General features: G+C 45.6%; 3 protein-coding genes across 3 annotated transcripts in view; all 3 read right to left on the reverse strand.

Moving 5' to 3' along the window:
• The window catches only part of LOC119243372 (protocadherin alpha-10), a 151152-nt gene extending 148254 nt beyond the window's left edge, over positions 1-2898 (reverse strand). The window contains 2 exon segments of the mRNA XM_054694315.1: positions 524-1728; positions 1731-2898. Of these exon segments, the coding sequence (XP_054550290.1) occupies positions 524-1728; positions 1731-2898 (2373 nt within the window).
• Positions 2899-8104: 5206 nt separating this feature from the next.
• On the reverse strand, positions 8105-10507 carry LOC119242899 (protocadherin alpha-10-like). Its single transcript, XM_037508333.1, has one exon. The coding sequence runs from the start codon at positions 10505-10507 to the stop codon at positions 8105-8107; it is 2403 nt and encodes an 800-aa protein (XP_037364230.1).
• Positions 10508-15709: 5202 nt separating this feature from the next.
• LOC119242900 (protocadherin alpha-8-like) lies at positions 15710-18224 on the reverse strand. Its single transcript, XM_037508334.2, is given in 2 exon segments — positions 15710-15958; positions 15961-18224. Coding segments are annotated over 2 exon segments (2439 nt in total). The 5' UTR covers positions 18157-18224; the 3' UTR covers positions 15710-15715.
• Positions 18225-18971: the final 747 nt, after the last annotated feature.

The following is an 18971-nucleotide window of genomic DNA, read 5'->3' on the forward strand; positions in this document are numbered from 1 at the left end:
ATCACCTAACAAAATCAAAATTTTAATTTCTATCTCAATTAGGATGTTGTACAAAATTGATGATCAAGATAATCACAAAGGTTTTTCCAAAGCAAAATTATGAGTAGCATTATTATGATAATTTGAATATATAAATATAATGAATAGAGGACCATTAGAACGAGAAAATAGATGGTAAGAATGATTAGTTGCAAGTAGAAGAAGTAGATTTGAGCTTTGCCTACTGGCTTCATTAACGCTCCTTAGTTCATTCTTGGCTGACTTAACATTCTTCACCTGAAGGAAGGAAGTTTTGAACTTCTGTTTCATTATTATTACCACTACTATTACTACCAAACAAGTAATATTCCAATACTGTTTATGATTGTAATGAGATTGTGAAAATAACTGGAGCTTCCATGGGCTTTATAATAAATCATCGCAAGAATGGGCAAAAATAAACCGGTAAACTATTACGTGTTTGACGTTAATAAGCATTAAATAAACCCCAGTTAATTAAATAAACCCCATTTAATTAACTTACATTTGAGCAAATCTCCATGTGATCCACATCTCCAGAACTTGAACCAGGAGGTACAGAAGGGCTGAAGGCCATGAGGTCGGTCTTGGGCGGGCCCTCCCCGGAGCACACCCTCTGCCGCCGCTGCTGCGAGCACGACCAGCTCCCCACCGCGCTGGCGCACACCAGCGCCGGCTTCCCGGCCGCGCCCGCGCCCGCGCCCTCGCCCGGCGGCGCCGCGCAGCGCAGCGCCACGTACAGCAGCAGCGTCAGCACCAGCAGGCTGGACACGGCGCAGATGGCGACGATCAGGTACACGTTCACGTCCAGCAGCGCCGTCGGCGCGCCCGCCGCGCCCTCGGGCGCGCGCGACGACGCGCGGGGCGCCAGCCCGCTCTCCACCAGCGACAGCAGCACCGTGGCCGTGGCCGTGAGCGCCGGCTCGCCGTGGTCCTTCACCAGCACCAGCAGGCGCTGGCGCGGCGCGTCCGCCTCGTCCAGGGCGCGCGTCGTGCTGATCTCGCCCGTGTACAGCCCCACGCGGAACGGGCCGCGCGCGCCGCCCGCCGCCGCCGCCGCCGGCTGCAGCAGCTCGTACGACAGCCACGCGTTGTAGCCCGAGTCCGCGTCCACCGCGCGCACCTTGGCCACCACGTGGCCCGCGCCCAGCGAGCGCGGCACCAGCTCGCCCGCGCCGCCCGGCAGCAGCGCGGGCGCGTTGTCGTTCTCGTCCAGCACGAACACCTGCAGCGTCACGTTGCTGCCCAGAGGCGGCACGCCCGCGTCGCGCGCGCTCACCTGGAACTGCAGCAGCTCCAGCTCCTCGTGGTCCAGCGGCTGCAGCGCGAACACCCGGCCGCTCTCCGCGTGCACCGACACGTAGCTCGACAGCGCGCGCTCGCCCACCCGCCGCTCCACCAGCGAGTAGGACACCCGCGCGTTCTCCTGCGCGTCGGGGTCGCGCGCCGACAGCGTGCAGATGTGGCGGCCGGGCGCGTTGTTCTCCCTCACGAACACCGTGTGCTCGGGCTGCGCGAACGCGGGCGCGTTGTCGTTCACGTCGGCCACCTCCACCCACACGCTGGCCGTGGCCGACAGCGGAGGCGAGCCCCCGTCGCGCGCGGTCACCACCACCCCGTAGCTCGGCACGCTCTCGCGGTCCAGGGCGCTGTCCAGCACCAGCGAATAGTAGTTCTTGAAGGTGGACACCAGCTTGAAGGGGACATGGGTGATAGCGAGCAGATCACCTGCCCGTTGGCGCCAGAGTCGCGGTCGGACACGCTGATCAGGGCGATGACGGTGCCCAGTGGCGCGTCCTCTGCAACAGAGAGTGATGGTGACGTCACGTGCAATTCTGGAACATTGTCGTTGACGTCCAAGACTTCTACCAGGATCGTGCAGTGACCAAACATTGGAGGATTTCCTTTGTCAACTGCTTTGATTTGAAGCTTCCATAATTTAGTTTCTTCAAAATCTATTTTTCCATTTACCTTTATTTCTCCAGTGGCTGAATCTATGCGAAAAGAGGCTTCAGTATTAGGGGAGACATCCGTTGCAAAGGCATACAGAATGTGACTGTTTGAACCATCGTCCAAATCTGAGGCGTTCGGTCTAATAACCAGTGTGCCGTTTCTGGAATTTTCAAGTAATTTTACACGATAGACTGCTTTGTCAAACACTGGGGCGTTGTCATTTACATCCAGCACAGTGATGTGTAACTCCATGGTGCCTGTAAGCTCAGGTTTGCCTCCATCAGTTGCTCTGAGCACCATGAGAAGCTCCGAATCGACTTCCCTGTCTAAAGGTTTCCTTAGTATTAGTTCCAAAGGTTTTACCTGCTCATCATTGCTCGGTACTTCCAGAGAGAAATACTCATTGGGGCTCAGTCTGTAAGTCAGCACAGCATTAGCCCCGACATCTTCATCTGAGGCGCCCTCTAGTGAGAAATGAGAGCCAAGAGCCATTGTTTCAGAAATAAACAGAATTTTTTGTGTCGCGGGGAATACAGGCGCGTTGTCGTTAATGTCCCTCACCTCCACCTCCACGTGGAACACCTGCAGCGGCCTGTCCACGATCACCTCCAGGTGCAGGCTGCACTCCGCGCTCCGCCCGCACAGCTCCTCGCGGTCGATCCGAGAATTCACAAACAGAATGCCATTCTGCAGGTTTACCTCCAGAAGGTCCCCGCGGCCCTTGGACGCCAGGCGGAACAGGCGGGGCACCAGCTCGGCCAGCTCCAGCCCCAGGTCCTGGGCGATGCGGCCCACGAAGGTGCCGTGTTTGGCCTCCTCGGGGACCGAGTAGCGGACCTGGCCGCTGCCCGCCCCCCAGGCTACGAGGAGCAGAAGGGAGAGCAGCAGGCGCGGGGCTGCCTGGTCAGCTGGTCCTGAAACTAACATCGTGCGTGCCTCCTCTTTTCTGGTTAGTAAATCAACATTTCATGAGTTGAAAGGTGCAGTCCTTTTGAGTTCTTGGTCTTGAGTTTTCAGTTGAGTTTAACAAGGGATATGTTTACAGTCTTTAAAGCACCGGAACAGTGACTAGTGTCTTTGTGGTCCCGGTAATCTTAATTTTTTTCTGTTAAAACAATCCTCTCCTTGGAGAACAACGACATCCGGTGGCTCGAAGTGGAAGTGCGTTTGGCGTATATATTCTCATTTACATTGCTTCTTTCCTAAGTTTTGCACATTTGTCCATGTTTTTCTTTGTTGGCTTTTAATTCTTTCATTATATATTTATTCTTCCCGTTTGATCATTAACTCTATAAGGGTGCTATTATCTTAAAATTATAATTTCAAGAAGCGTCTGTTATGGGTATAGTCTTGTAAGAAATTTGTAATAGATTCTATCATCACATGAAAATTCCATATTTTAAGGTTACTAGTGGTAGACTTTTAGACTTTTATATCATTATGAAATTACCTCTTATAAAGTTTACTCCATTGCCAACACTCTATAATTTTCTATAGCTTAATCCTTCTACTATGTTGTTATTCTAAATATTTCGTGCAGCTGTGAAGAGTTAATAACCCGGGATACAAGTGTCTAAGTTACCACCTCCACATTGTTATGTTTCAAATCAATGCTAATATGCAAAATACTTATCAGTTTATCCAAAGATTTATTTGCTTTGATGTTTATGATATACCTATACCGACTTGTGGAAATAGAAAGTATATTTATTTCTTCTTGATTTTAAAGCTTTTTTCCCAATTACTTTATCTGCCCAGGGTGAATGTTGAAGTTTCCACTCTAAAGGTCAACTTAAATTGCCATTAAAGATAATGTTTCCCACTGAATCAAGACTTATATTTGTCTGTTTATACTAATTATAAACATCATATTTGTCCGTTTATACATACTTTATTCCAGAATTGGGTAAAGAGACTAGGGTATCCAAAATCTAATTCATCCACCCAATTTTATTTTTCTGTTTTATATCAAATATGAAATAACATATCAAAATTTTCCTAATTATCAATTGCAATAAAGTTCACCGGTATTGTCTGTAAAGAGAAAAAAAAAAGTTTCGATCATTCTGAAGACTATCAAGGAACCAATCAGTCAATATCTGAAATCTTTCCAGTAAGATGGCACCCTTAAGAAAAACTCAAATTTCTCTACTAAAAAAAGTTATAAATGGTTACCCAAGTGATTCTTAGATTTTGTGTAAAAGTGAGCTTCAATGTTCATTTTGAACACTTTTAAAATAGTGATTCCATTATCATAAATCTATCTCAAAAATTTATAGTTGTAGCTACTTCTCATTCTTTTTTTAAACCATAGAAGTAATAAATTCAAGAGGAAAGTAAGGGAAATTTAATCACATGGGTGTGACTAAATTCAGAAAGAGATGACTAAGAAATAAACCTCCTCCTGTGTACTGACTAAAATAATCCAGTCCCTTTGGTAATAATTCCATGCTGAAACACCACTCCACCTTTAGCTTAAAAGATTGTTTCATTAATTAAGAATATGAAAACTAGTTTTAAAGTCAAAAAATTCCAAGACTACCCTAAGTTAATAAGTATAGTATACCAATAAAGTTAAGGTTGATTATTCATTTTCCAATAGGTTATCCGAATAACTATGTCATTGAGCGAAAGAGTACTCATGATTGGTGAGTTTTAATGAAGGGCATGTAATAAAGAGCATAACATGTATGTATAACATGATTATAAAAATAAGATGTCATCATTTTAAAAGAATTAGACTATTTTTGGGGCAAGAATGTTAAAGGCAATCTTTGATTTGAGAAAATTTCTGACTTCACATCTCTGAATTAAATGGAAAAAACTCTCTAAAATAATTGAAATGCATATTTGCCTTAATAATGGAGCCAGAGGAAAACACTGACAGGCTGACATCATAAAATTTGTCTTTTATAGCCTTCAACTTCTCATTGTAAACTCTCCCCTAATTTCCCCTTCCGGCACTTCCTCCTTTATAGATTTTAAGGTTATTGGGCTCTTGGAGAAAATTCCACCTTATTATGTTAATATCTTTGTGAATGTTTCTATATTTAAAGGAAACACGTCCAAAAGAAGGCAAAATAAAATAAATACTACTATATTAGTAAACACACAATTCCATTTCACTAATAGCACAAATGAAGACAGATCATCAGACAAGTCTTTTCTGCAAAGGGGCACACTGATATTACAAAGGATTGAAAGGAGGGTGGGGTATAAGAGGGGGAAATTCTATATGAAATAAAGCTAAGAATGAAGGATGTTGATAGGTCTGAAATTTATAATTATGTAAGTTCAGAGAATACTCAAATCCAAAAATAAATAAAAGGCATAATCCTCAGTTTAGTAATGAGAAATCACCACCTGTACTAAGGGAGGAAATATATATATATATATATATATATATATATATATAATATACACATTTTTTAAAAGATTTATTTATTTATTTATTTATACAAGCACTGGGTACAGTCAGAAGAGCAGGAGGGTGGGAGAATTCACCAGAGCCAGAGCAGGGAGCAGAACAGGCAGAATGACAAAGTCCACTGCTGAGGGGAGCAGCGGGTGGCAGGAGAGGTCTGCCGTGCCATGTGGGACCCTTGCCGGTGGCCAGGGATCAAACTGGTGCTGCAGAGGCTGTGGGCAGCTTTGCTCAACTGCTGCGCCACTGGGGAGGTCCAAGAGCTATATATTTATATAAAATAAGTTTTTAACTGTATCTACTTTGGTTGCACACCCTATAGACATATTGCCCTGAGTTTAATCAGAAGCTACCTTGTAAAAAAAAACTTTTAAAACCTACTGCAGCAAAAAAGTCATAAAATCGAAAGTATAAACACCATAACTCAGTACATTTATTTATATTCATAAAAGAAACAACAGATTATAAAGGCAACAATCCTTTAAAAGTTATAAAAGAATTATAAATAGATCCACAAACTTGTGGATTCTCTCTTTGGAAGTTTGGGAGCCCAACTAGGATCATCTTATATTGGAGGACAGTTGTCCCTTAGATCTGTACTGCAAAATATACAATTATATGAATTGAAAACAAAGTTAATACCAATCAAAGCATGGACTTTATGAACAGATAAATGCACCTATAGAAATATGACTTTTATAATTCATATGAAATCTTGATAAGGGAGAAGAAAGAATTTTACAGGAGATATCTGAATGTTTATTTCATAAAGTTGTTTGATACAACAATGAATACATTATTTTACTCTGCATTAACTTATCTTCTATAACCTCTAAGAGTTGGAGACTGGCCATGGAAAGTATTGACATTGAAGGCATGAAATGTACTGAGTTGTGGTATATATTTTTGGTTTTATGACTTTTTATTATTATTTTTTTTATGGGACCCTCCCCGGTGGCCAGGGATTGAACTGGCACTGCAGAGGCTGCAGGGCAGCTGCGCAACCCAGCGCTCAACAGCTGGGCCACTAGGGGAGGCCCAGTTTTATGACTTTTTAAATTCCTGCCACAATTGTCTTTCTTGGCATTTTGAAATTGGAATAGAGATTTCAAGTTTTACCAGAAACTATTTATGAAGCATGTATAAGAAAAAATTAAATCTACATATGAAAAAGGAATGTAATTAAGTTACTAAAAGCCAGTCAAAGTGATAAATTAGTTGCATTGCCATTTGGTCGTACTCAAATAAAATTAACAAGCAAAATGCAATCTTGTCTTGCATTTTGGAGAATATGTCATCCATGTAACCTGTTTAAGATGACTAGAAAAGCTATTAAACTAAATTGCACTTATGTAAGTACAGTAGAAAATATTCTAAGAACATAATTCCATTTTCTTCAAGGTTCTAATAAGAAGTGTGATTAAAGAAGTTCTTCTATCACTTTAAAATTAAAGCTGATTTTCAAATGCCTTGCGTTATTAAACATAATCAGAAGTCCTCCTTCAAATGGAAGAGCTAATGGTAGAATATCAAGAGCAATGCCTTTTACCTAGAAGAGACTCGATAATGAGGAACTGTTAAGTAAATTATGAAAATAATCGTGCACTATTTCTTCTGCTAAGAAAAATGAATCACACACGGGCACAGGTCCCACCATTGCCAAAAAACTAAAAAAAAAAAAACCTTAAAAGTTGAAAACAGGGCCTCCCCTGGTGGCGCAGCGGTTGAGCGCTGGGTTGTGAGGCTGCCTGCAGCCTCTGCAGCGCAGGTTTGATCCCCTGCCACCGGGGAGGGCCCCACAAAAAAAACCAAAAATTTGAAAACATTTCATGTAAATGCGTTATTTAGAGAAGTTTTATGAAAAAACTCGCAGGCTATATCCTGTACTATAAAGACCAATGAGTGAATACTGCGTATTGAAGATTTAGTATCACACATGTTCTGCTGCGCTACACAGTCTGTAGTTAGAGAGTAGAGAGTAAAAGACACATTTTCACCATGAAGAATACTGACCAGAGCACTTTTTGTTACTGTATTAAGGGTCACTTCAACATTTAGATATAAATGTGTAATAAAGTTATAAATTAAGGTAATAATCTTGCAAATAATTGTAACAAAAGAAAGTAGTTTATGAGAGTAAAACTATCAAAACTTGCAGGCTACCATAAATATTTGTATTAGAAAATATAAATAAATTCAGAATACAGGGTGTTTTAAAAATTGAAATATCAAGAAATGATTGGCGGCCCCTCCCTGGTGGTGCAAGGGGTTAAGACGCAACCTATGAAGCAATCAGCAGCTCTGCAGCATAAGTTCAATTCCTGGCCAGCCAGAGAGTAACCCACATGGTGCAGCAGACCTCTCCTGACTCGCCCGCTGCTCCCTTCAGCATTGTACTTCGGTCAATCTGCCTGTTCTATTCCCCACTCTGTCTCTGGTGAATCCTCTCACCCCCAACAACTCTGGCCTGTACCCCAGCTCCTGTATGCATAAATAAATAAATGTTTAAAAAAATGATTGGCGGACGGGAAGAATAAACAAATAAAATTAAACGTATTAAAATAGCTATATTAGATAGGGGTTGCTAAAATACTAAAGTATAAAAACAAACTATACAGGCAAACGATGAAAATATTCCGAAAATGGATTTGAGAGGGGGAAGCGGTTAATTAAATATCATTCACAGCGCCATAAATGAGAATAAAAGTATTAACACACCTTCCTGTACTGGTCTCCTCCAACGGATTGTTGTTCCACTTCCATATCTGGAACTGAACTCGGAGGAAGGCTGGGGCTGAAGGCCATGAGGTCGGTCTTGGGCGGGCCCTCCCCGGAGCACACCCTCTGCCGCCGCTGCTGCGAGCACGACCAGCTCCCCACCGCGCTGGCGCACACCAGCGCCGGCTTCCCGGCCGCGCCCGCGCCCGCGCCCTCGCCCGGCGGCGCCGCGCAGCGCAGCGCCACGTACAGCAGCAGCGTCAGCACCAGCAGGCTGGACACGGCGCAGATGGCGACGATCAGGTACACGTTCACGTCCAGCAGCGCCGTCGGCGCGCCCGCCGCGCCCTCGGGCGCGCGCGACGACGCGCGGGGCGCCAGCCCGCTCTCCACCAGCGACAGCAGCACCGTGGCCGTGGCCGTGAGCGCCGGCTCGCCGTGGTCCTTCACCAGCACCAGCAGGCGCTGGCGCGGCGCGTCCGCCTCGTCCAGGGCGCGCGTCGTGCTGATCTCGCCCGTGTACAGCCCCACGCGGAACGGGCCGCGCGCGCCGCCCGCCGCCGCCGCCGCCGCCGGCTGCAGCAGCTCGTACGACAGCCACGCGTTGTAGCCCGAGTCCGCGTCCACCGCGCGCACCTTGGCCACCACGTGGCCCGCGCCCAGCGAGCGCGGCACCAGCTCGCCCGCGCCGCCCGGCAGCAGCGCGGGCGCGTTGTCGTTCTCGTCCAGCACGAACACCTGCAGCGTCACGTTGCTGCCCAGAGGCGGCACGCCCGCGTCGCGCGCGCTCACCTGGAACTGCAGCAGCTCCAGCTCCTCGTGGTCCAGCGGCTGCAGCGCGAACACCCGGCCGCTCTCCGCGTGCACCGACACGTAGCTCGACAGCGCGCGCTCGCCCACCCGCCGCTCCACCAGCGAGTAGGACACCCGCGCGTTCTCCTGCGCGTCGGGGTCGCGCGCCGACAGCGTGCAGATGTGGCGGCCGGGCGCGTTGTTCTCCCTCACGAACACCGTGTGCTCGGGCTGCGCGAACGCGGGCGCGTTGTCGTTCACGTCGGCCACCTCCACCCACACGCTGGCCGTGGCCGACAGCGGAGGCGAGCCCCCGTCGCGCGCGGTCACCACCACCCCGTAGCTCGGCACGCTCTCGCGGTCCAGGGCGCTGTCCAGCACCAGCGAATAGTAGTTCTTGAAGGTGGACACCAGCCTGAAGGGGACATGGGGTGATAGCGAGCAGGTCACCTGCCCGTTGGCGCCAGAGTCGCGGTCGGACACGCTGATCAGGGCGATGACGGTGCCCACCTGAGCATCCTCGGGCACTGGGAGAGCCAAAGAAGTGACAAACACCTGCGGTGAATTATCATTTTCATCAAGGATTTCCACTAAGACGGTGCAGTGACCGACCATAGGTGGGCTTCCTTTATCTGTAACATCTACACGAATTTCGTAGGTGTTACTATCCTCAAAGTCAATAAGGTCATTTACTGTTATTTCTCCTGTCGTGTTATCCATCAGGAATTTCCTCCTTACGCTGGGTGCAACTAAAGAACTAAATGAATATATCATTTCCTTGTTTGTTCCTTCATCCGCATCAGAAGCGTTTAGCCATATTACTAACGTTTGGTTCGCTGAGTTTTCACGTACCTTGACTTCATAAACGGATCGGTCAAATACAGGCGCATTGTCGTTGGCATCCAACACCACAACCAGCAGAGTAACGGATCCGGTAAGTTCGGGTTTGCCTCCATCAGTTGCTGTTAATAACAACTGAAATTGAGGATTTTCTTCACGATCCAGCAGTTTGCGTAGAACAAGCACTGGAAATTTGCCTTTGTCTTTTTTGTTTATAGTATCAAGAATGAAAAACTCATTTGGACTAAGTCTGTAAGCAAGCATTGCGTTCTCGCCGACATCCGCGTCAGCAGCGCCCTCTAGTGGAAATCTAGAATCAAGCAGTCGAGATTCTGGTATGGAGAGCTTTTGCTCTGAGACGGAGAAGACCGGCGCGTTGTCGTTAATGTCCCTCACCTCCACCTCCACGTGGAACACCTGCAGCGGCCTGTCCACGATCACCTCCAGGTGCAGGCTGCACTCCGCGCTCCGCCCGCACAGCTCCTCGCGGTCGATCCGAGAATTCACAAACAGAATGCCATTCTGCAGGTTTACCTCCAGAAGGTCCCCGCGGCCCTTGGACGCCAGGCGGAACAGGCGGGGCACCAGCTCGGCCAGCTCCAGCCCCAGGTCCTGGGCGATGCGGCCCACGAAGGTGCCGTGTTTGGCCTCCTCGGGGACCGAGTAGCGGACCTGGCCGCTCCCAGCCTCCCAGACTGGGAGGAGCAGAAGGGAGAGCAGCAGGCACCAGGCGCTGTGGTCGCTGGGTCTGTAGATGAACATCCCTCCTTTCTCCTCTTTTACAAATTGATGGATCAGCGGTCTAGAAGACGCACACTCCCCAGATTTTCCTATTCCATTTCTTGCATCCAGTTTTATCGAAATGGCTGAGATCTTACACTGTACCTCTCTCCTAGTCCTTGAGAAACAAGGGATTTGTTGTTCTGAAACGCTATTTTGTGGAAGACAGCGACATTCGGTGGCTGAATTTGTAAGTACTACTCCATTCATTTAACTTTCTTTTAATTCTATTTTTATGTACTTGCAACTTTGTGGGCTTTCAAAGCGTTTTTGTCTCTTTTGTACATACTAATAACCTGTGTTGATCCTTACTGAAGCATCTTGTTGAATGTAGATTCTCAGAGAAGTAATTCCTTCCATAATTATCAGTATTTTTTTAAAATACTGAGGGTACCAATATTTAGTTGGTTGATGAATTTAAGTCTCTTCAAGTTCTGATACCTAATTCACTTCTATGTGTCATTCTTTTGAGTTTAAATAAACCTAACCGGAACCATCAATTCTCTGAAGTGTTTGCAAGAGGTAAATTCAGTTTTTGCTAGATTGTAGAGAAAGGATCACCCACTTCAACACAAGAACTTTCTCCATTCTGATTTCTAGTCTCCAACTAACATTTGTGTGACTTGGGTAAAATAAATTAACCTTTCCTCTGTCTCAGTTTTCACTTTTGTAACTTTGACATAATAATAATATGGCTGTTGTGTGAATTATGATATAGTAAGTGCCTAGCACATTACCTTAAGGAGAGTCGGTGCTTCCTAAATGGTAATTATTCTCAGGTGTGAGTTTACCTGCATGTATTTTCATAATGCTTAGGACCAAAATTGGCTCCTTGGGATGAATTATTACATAAAGGATACATGTTGTCATTCGACAAAGTCCTTATCAATGCTCAGTGGACTAAGTGATATGCCTACCCTTAAGAACACAGAAAATTTTTAAATTGAGAAAACAGGCATATAGGCAGAATTTTCACTATCTGATATGCATCTTAGATGGACAAAAGAACCTTAAACATGATCCTAAATAAAATGAGTAACAGATTTATGATTTCCACTTTCAGAGACAACTGCTTCTATCTTTGTTATATTTAAGTTTTTCAAATTCCCAAAACATACAGTTCTGGAATTACAGTTTTATCTTTGCTAACAAAGTTTTTCATCAAAATCTACAGTAAAAAATCTTTTCCTCAAAGTTCTTGGAAAAAAATATTCAGTAACTGAAATTCCCCATTAATATATCTCCAAGTTCTGAAAAACATGAAGCTTCTCTTTTTTCAAAAAAAAAAGGATAACTTAATAAATAGGGCCTTTCAGGCCTCCCTGGTGGTGCAATGGGTTAAACATAGCACTATGAAGCAATCTGCAGCCTCTGCAGCATGAGTTTGATCCCCAGCTGGCCAGGGAGCTACCCACAGCAGACTTCTTCTGCTGACTGCTCCCTTCAGCAGTGCATTTCTTTTGGGGGGGTGGGAAAGGAACACCCTATGAGAAAACCAATAGCTCAGGGTGTTGCTCCTGATAAATCCAGCACATTGCAGAAAAGTTTCAGACCCAGATGTTTTAACTCAGAATGATTCTGTTGATTTTTGACATGCCTGCTGATAAATATTGGAAATTGGGCCTTATTTTCATCCTTTGAATAGTGTCTTATTTTGAAATAACTAATATTAGCATTCCAATGAGGAACACTTTACAGGATTATGGAACTGATTTCAATGAAATTCTCAGCAGTGTATTTCATTCATTCTGCCTGTTCTGTTCCCCACCCTGTCTCTGGTGGATCCTCTCACCCCCCACACCTGTGGCCTGCACCCTAGCTCTTGTATGCATAAATAAATAAATAAATAAATAAAGCCTTTCATCATATTCAAAACTTGATTTTTTTATCTTAATGTTATAATTTATAAAAGAGCTATTTAAAAGATATTTAATATTTTTGAACTGTTAGTTCCTATTCGGAGTTTAAAGCAGTGCAAGAATATTTATGAATAAGAAAACTGACAGGAATGAGGATAACTCAATTCATTGACTCCATGTTCTCAGAAGTTGTTTCCTACTTCCCTACTCCTTTGGAATGACTCTAGTAACAAAGTCCATTCAATTCTGATTTTAAGAGTAATTTCTTTTAAAGCATAAATTAAAACGTAAGTTATCTATCCACCTAGAGTATAAATGTTCAGTTACAGCTAATATCTGGACACTAAAATAAGTTATCTTTTATTGATTGATTACCTCAAATAAGGTAATGACATAAACTAAGCTCCATTCTAGTTAATGTACACTGTAGGCCAGCTAATAAATGTCCTAATATGAATCTCCAATAATGATAAAAAATAGAGTAGTTAAATAATATCCCACCAAATAGCAGAAACTTGCTTTGCCAAACATCTCATAGGGCTATGGATCCAAAAGTTCAATTGGGAAAATATAACTATTCAAATAAAAACTTAATTCTGAAAAAAAAAAAAAAACTTCAGGTGGGGGCCTCCCCAGTGGTGCAGTGGTTGAGCTCTGGGTTGGGAAGCTGCCCGTGGCCTCTGCAGTGCCGGTTCGATCCCCGGCTGCTCCCCAGCCACCGGAGGAGGGTCCCACATGACCTGCAGACCTCTCCTGCCGCCCGCTGCTCCCCTCTGCAGTGTACTTGGGTCCTTCTGCCTGCTCTGCTCCCCGCTCTGGCTCTGATGAATTCTCTCACCCTCCCGCACTTCTGACTATACCCAGTGCTTGTATAATTAAATAAATAAATCTTAAAAAAAAAAAACAACTTCAGGTGGATAAGAATCAGCTGGAGTGTTTGTTATAATACAAAATTCTAGTACTAATTTCAGAAAATCTGAGGTGGCATCTGGGAGCCAGAATGTTCTATAGAACTCCAGGTGGTAGCAGTGTCAGATCTAAGGGTGTGGTTAACATGGGCCCCAATTGGCTTGGGACACACTCCATTTACATCTCTGGTCTTGTGTATTTATTTGTTGTGCCCCTCCCACTTTCAAAAGTTCGGGCCATAATTTAGTTAGCCCTGTTTAGTTACTACAATTCAAGGCCTAACATAGGGGAGCTTCATTATTGGTTTCATGATTCTGACTTGAATTGAGGGACATTACCTTTAGAAGCAGAGAGGGAGAGCTACTAGACCAACTATCTAGGTGTTGTTTTCCTGCTCTCACATCTCTGTTTGAACTGTGAATAAAGAACTAAATTACCAATTTTATCAATATAGCCATCAGTAACAAAGAATACAATTAACAATTATAGAAGACATAGTGTGTACTTATAATTAACAATAAGAGACTAGAAGAGTGATGGACATTGGAGGTTTCTAGCACCCTTATCCATATACACAAGCAAAGTTCAACTGACATATGGAATCTGAAAAAAGCGCAGGGACAAATATCTGGATTTAAGTGAGTTATGCTGACAGATAGATTTGACCACTGACAACACTCAATACTCAGAATTTGAAAGAAAATTTGCAAAGAAATGGGTTGTTTTTGCATGTGCCAAACGTGTTCAACAGGAAAAAGGAAAAAAATATATTGAAAGTTTTTAGTTTATTTGAATTTTCATGGTTATATTTGGGCCCTATTCTCAAACAACTCTGATTCTCCTCTACTGCGTGTTTTTCATTTGTTTGTTTGTTTGTTTTGATTATTAAGAAATACCTTGTAAGATGCCTAACTAACCAAAAAAGAAAAGTAGCTGAATAGAAATATAAATCACATAACAAAATTCAAGAGTACACAGGAGTTTTTAAAATATAAAAATAGAAGAGGGCTTCCCCGGTGGCGCAGCGGTTGAGCGCGGGGTTGCGAAGCTGCCCGCAGCCTCTGCAGTGCCGGTTCGATCCCCGGCTGCTCCCCGGCCACCAGAGGAGGGTCCCACATGGCGCGCAGACCTCTCCTGCCGCCTGCTGCTCCCCTCAGCAGTGTACTTCGGTCCTTCTGCCTGTTCTGCATCCTGCTCTGGCTCTGGTGAATTCTCTCAGCCTCCCGCGCTTCTGACTGTACCCAGTGCTTGTATGAATAAATAAATAAATAAATAAATAAATCTTAAAAAAAAAAACATTTAAAAAAAAAATAGAAGAGAAAATGAAAGCTTGAACTAAAGATAGAGTATGAAGAACCACCAATTTATAAGTCCACTAACCACAATTTAAAAAAAAAACGTTTTAACAGGTAGTGACTTTAAAGATGAACTTAAAAGATTTCATCTCCAGTATCTATCTTTTGGACTGTTGAGCATATAATAAAATCCTCAACTAAACTGGCACAGGTCAAAATTTTAAGTTCCAGACTATGAATTTCAAGGGAATTCAACATGTAGAATGGAGGTACCTCTCTAAAGCCTAAGCATTACATCTCTAGCAGAAATTATCATTAAAAAGGAAAAGGTCCTCTTCCCTCCCCAAGGGAAAAAAAAAGGAAAATGTCTTCTTGAAGAAAGAAAGTACCTGTCAGAAAGTATTTTTTGTCCAGATCGGATGACATATGAATTTCAAGAAATTTTCTAAGTGTAGGAAAATTTGCGAATCTACATTTTCTTTTCTCCATATTGTCAGATATTAACATATCTTATATATGTTTGAACAAGAGCTATATTTAGAACAATTATTTTAGAATTGGATTCCTAAAGTGAAGTAACTATTTTGTAGGGCATAGTGGAAGCAGACTGAATTTATAGACACTAGGTAGTGCTGATCAAACATGTTCATAAACAGTCTCATTTAGAAAGAGAGAGTGGTAGAAAACTACAAAATCAACTACAAAGGAAAAGTTATAAATTTCTCCTGCAGGGCTTCTTACAAACACAGGTTAAGAAAAAGGCACCGCAAGTACTTCGAAATAAATGAGTGATGTTGCCTTTACTTAATGTATAAGAAATAACTGGTTTCCACTTACTAACCTATGTGTACAGAAGCAGTTCTATTTTAAACTACTACAGTATTTAAAGCACTGCTTTAAAAAGTCAATAGACTCCCACAACAAATTTCAAATAAGTGATTCAGCATCCCATGAGCATTGTTCAATGTATGGTTTATAATGATTCTCAAAAGAAGTGTTACAAAAAGTTAAGTACTAGGAAGACGAAGTGTTTATTTCTGGAAATAAAGAAGATTCTACCAAATTCCTACAGTAAAGGGAAAATTATTTAAACGTACCGTTTCTGGTAATACATTTCTTTTTCAAGACTAAATAATAAATATGTGGATAAATAAAAGGCTAAAACCACCAACCTTCCCAGAGGAGTCCAAAGAAGCTTGAGGAACTTCCATTGCACCTGTAGATCCAGGACACGGAGGAAGGCTGGGGCTGAAGGCCATGAGGTCGGTCTTGGGCGGGCCCTCCCCGGAGCACACCCTCTGCCGCCGCTGCTGCGAGCACGACCAGCTCCCCACCGCGCTGGCGCACACCAGCGCCGGCTTCCCGGCCGCGCCCGCGCCCGCGCCGCGCCCTCGCCCGGCGGCGCCGCGCAGCGCAGCGCCACGTACAGCAGCAGCGTCAGCACCAGCAGGCTGGACACGGCGCAGATGGCGACGATCAGGTACACGTTCACGTCCAGCAGCGCCGTCGGCGCGCCCGCCGCGCCCTCGGGCGCGCGCGACGACGCGCGGGGCGCCAGCCCGCTCTCCACCAGCGACAGCAGCACCGTGGCCGTGGCCGTGAGCGCCGGCTCGCCGTGGTCCTTCACCAGCACCAGCAGGCGCTGGCGCGGCGCGTCCGCCTCGTCCAGGGCGCGCGTCGTGCTGATCTCGCCCGTGTACAGCCCCACGCGGAACGGGCCGCGCGCGCCGCCCGCCGCCGCCGCCGCCGGCTGCAGCAGCTCGTACGACAGCCACGCGTTGTAGCCCGAGTCCGCGTCCACCGCGCGCACCTTGGCCACCACGTGGCCCGCGCCCAGCGAGCGCGGCACCAGCTCGCCCGCGCCGCCCGGCAGCAGCGCGGGCGCGTTGTCGTTCTCGTCCAGCACGAACACCTGCAGCGTCACGTTGCTGCCCAGAGGCGGCACGCCCGCGTCGCGCGCGCTCACCTGGAACTGCAGCAGCTCCAGCTCCTCGTGGTCCAGCGGCTGCAGCGCGAACACCCGGCCGCTCTCCGCGTGCACCGACACGTAGCTCGACAGCGCGCGCTCGCCCACCCGCCGCTCCACCAGCGAGTAGGACACCCGCGCGTTCTCCTGCGCGTCGGGGTCGCGCGCCGACAGCGTGCAGATGTGGCGGCCGGGCGCGTTGTTCTCCCTCACGAACACCGTGTGCTCGGGCTGCGCGAACGCGGGCGCGTTGTCGTTCACGTCGGCCACCTCCACCCACACGCTGGCCGTGGCCGACAGCGGAGGCGAGCCCCCGTCGCGCGCGGTCACCACCACCCCGTAGCTCGGCACGCTCTCGCGGTCCAGGGCGCTGTCCAGCACTAGTGAATAGTAGTTCTTGAAGGTGGACACCAGCTTGAAGGGGACACTGGGTGTCAGGCTGCAGGTCACCTGCCCGTTGACACCAGAGTCGCTGTCGGACACGCTGATCAGGGCAATGACAGTGCCGAACGGGGCGTCCTCTCGGACAGGCAAGGATAAGGAAGTCAATGCAACATGCGGGACGTTATCATTCTTATCCAAAACTTTCACTAGCACCGTACAATGACCTACCATCGGAGGGTGGCCTCTGTCCATCGCATCAATACGGATCTTGTATAAATTCGTATTTTCAAAATCTAAATTCCCTCGAGTTACTATTTCCCCAGTGTTTGTATCTACTCTAAACTGGTCAGTAATCACGGGTGGCACAAGGCTATTGAAAGAATATGAAATCTCTCCATTGGCTCCTTCATCGCGATCAGAAGCATTCAGCCTGATAACTGTCGTTCCGTTTTCTGAGTTTTCGAATATTTTTACTTCGTATTCAGATTGTTCAAAGGTGGGCGCATTGTCGTTCACGTCCAGCACAGTGACCAGCAGCTGCACAGTGCCAGTGAGCTCGGGTTTACCTTGGTCAGTCGCTGTCAGGAACAAGTTATGGTCGGGAGCTTCCTCTCTGTCCAAAGATTTCCTTAACACAAGCTCAACTTGTTTATTCTCCTCATTTTTTGAATTTACATCCAGCATGAAGTATTCACTATCACTAAGCTTGTAGGTTAATAAGGAGTTAACTCCGACATCTGCATCCCAAGCACCCTCTAGTGGAAAACGAGAATGCGTCATTCTGGATTCTGAAATGAATAGTTTTTGTTCCTTTTCTAGGAACACAGGCGGGTTGTCGTTAATGTCCCTCACCTCCACCTCCACGTGGAACACCTGCAGCGGCCTGTCCACGATCACCTCCAGGTGCAGGCTGCACTCCGCGCTCCGCCCGCACAGCTCCTCGCGGTCGATCCGAGAATTCACAAACAGAATGCCATTCTGCAGGTTTACCTCCAGAAGGTCCCCGCGGCCCTTGGACGCCAGGCGGAACAGGCGGGGCACCAGCTCGGCCAGCTCCAGCCCCAGGTCCTGGGCGATGCGGCCCACGAAGGTGCCGTGTTTGGCCTCCTCGGGGACCGAGTAGCGGACCTGGCCGCTCCCAGCCTCCCAGACTGGGATGAGCAGAAGGGAGAGCAGCAGACACCGGCATCCCGGGTCTCCTTGCCAAGAAAACACCATATCAAATCCTCTTTTTAAAGTTACCCGAAGAGCTTCTTTGATATACAGAAGAACCACGGCATTGCTTGTGCTCTAATCCATTTCCGTTGCATCCTCCATTGTTGGGCATTCAGAGACTGAAAACGCTAGAGGTACGCCTCCCGGAGCTCGTCTATACAGAACTTCTTGGCGGACAGCGACATCATGCGGCTCCAATGGGTAATAGTTACAAAAATTCACTTACCTCCATGATAATAGGGGTCTTTTAATCCTCTAATTTCCTTTCTTTATTACCTAATGGTGATACTTTCCCTTTAACAGTTGCGCATGCATTTATAGCGTCTGCCTTCTTACTAATTTCGTTTCAGTTAGATAGCTTTTTCTTTGTAAGGAAGAAATTTCTTCCCATTAATTAAAATACTGAGAAATGTTGTAAGATCCAGACATGTCACACATTTCAGAAGTAGAAAGTTGTTCCATACTTCTGTGTAGAAGAAATATGTTATACTCTTGTGGTCACTCAAAATGTTTATATATAGTATTCTGGGCTGAGGAATAATTCTAAATTTTATATATTTTGATTTTTTATGGATAATCATTGTTATGCTTTTCTTTGTTTAATGAATGCCAAATATCCTAAACTTTTTCTACTAGTGCAAGAAAATTTTTATATGAATTGTTTGTAATTCTTAATATCATGGAAGACTGTTAAAATAGACATGGCCGATAAAACATTTCCCTAAAAATTTCTCTGCCACAGCAAGCCTTAGTATTGTTTTAACATTGGTCTTTTCTGTTGGCTTTTCATCTTTTTGGTTTCTCTATAATATGGACAA

This window comes from Talpa occidentalis, unplaced genomic scaffold, assembly GCF_014898055.3.
Source record: "Talpa occidentalis isolate TD23 unplaced genomic scaffold, MPIMG_talOcc4v2.1 talOcc4.13, whole genome shotgun sequence".
NCBI classification, from domain to species: Eukaryota; Metazoa; Chordata; class Mammalia; order Eulipotyphla; family Talpidae; genus Talpa; species Talpa occidentalis.

Bases quoted from the DNA above. Each gene is read 5' to 3' on its own strand.
- LOC119242899 (XM_037508333.1), bottom strand. From the start codon at position 10,507: ATGTTCATCTACAGACCCAGCGACCACAGCGCCTGGTGCCTGCTGCTC.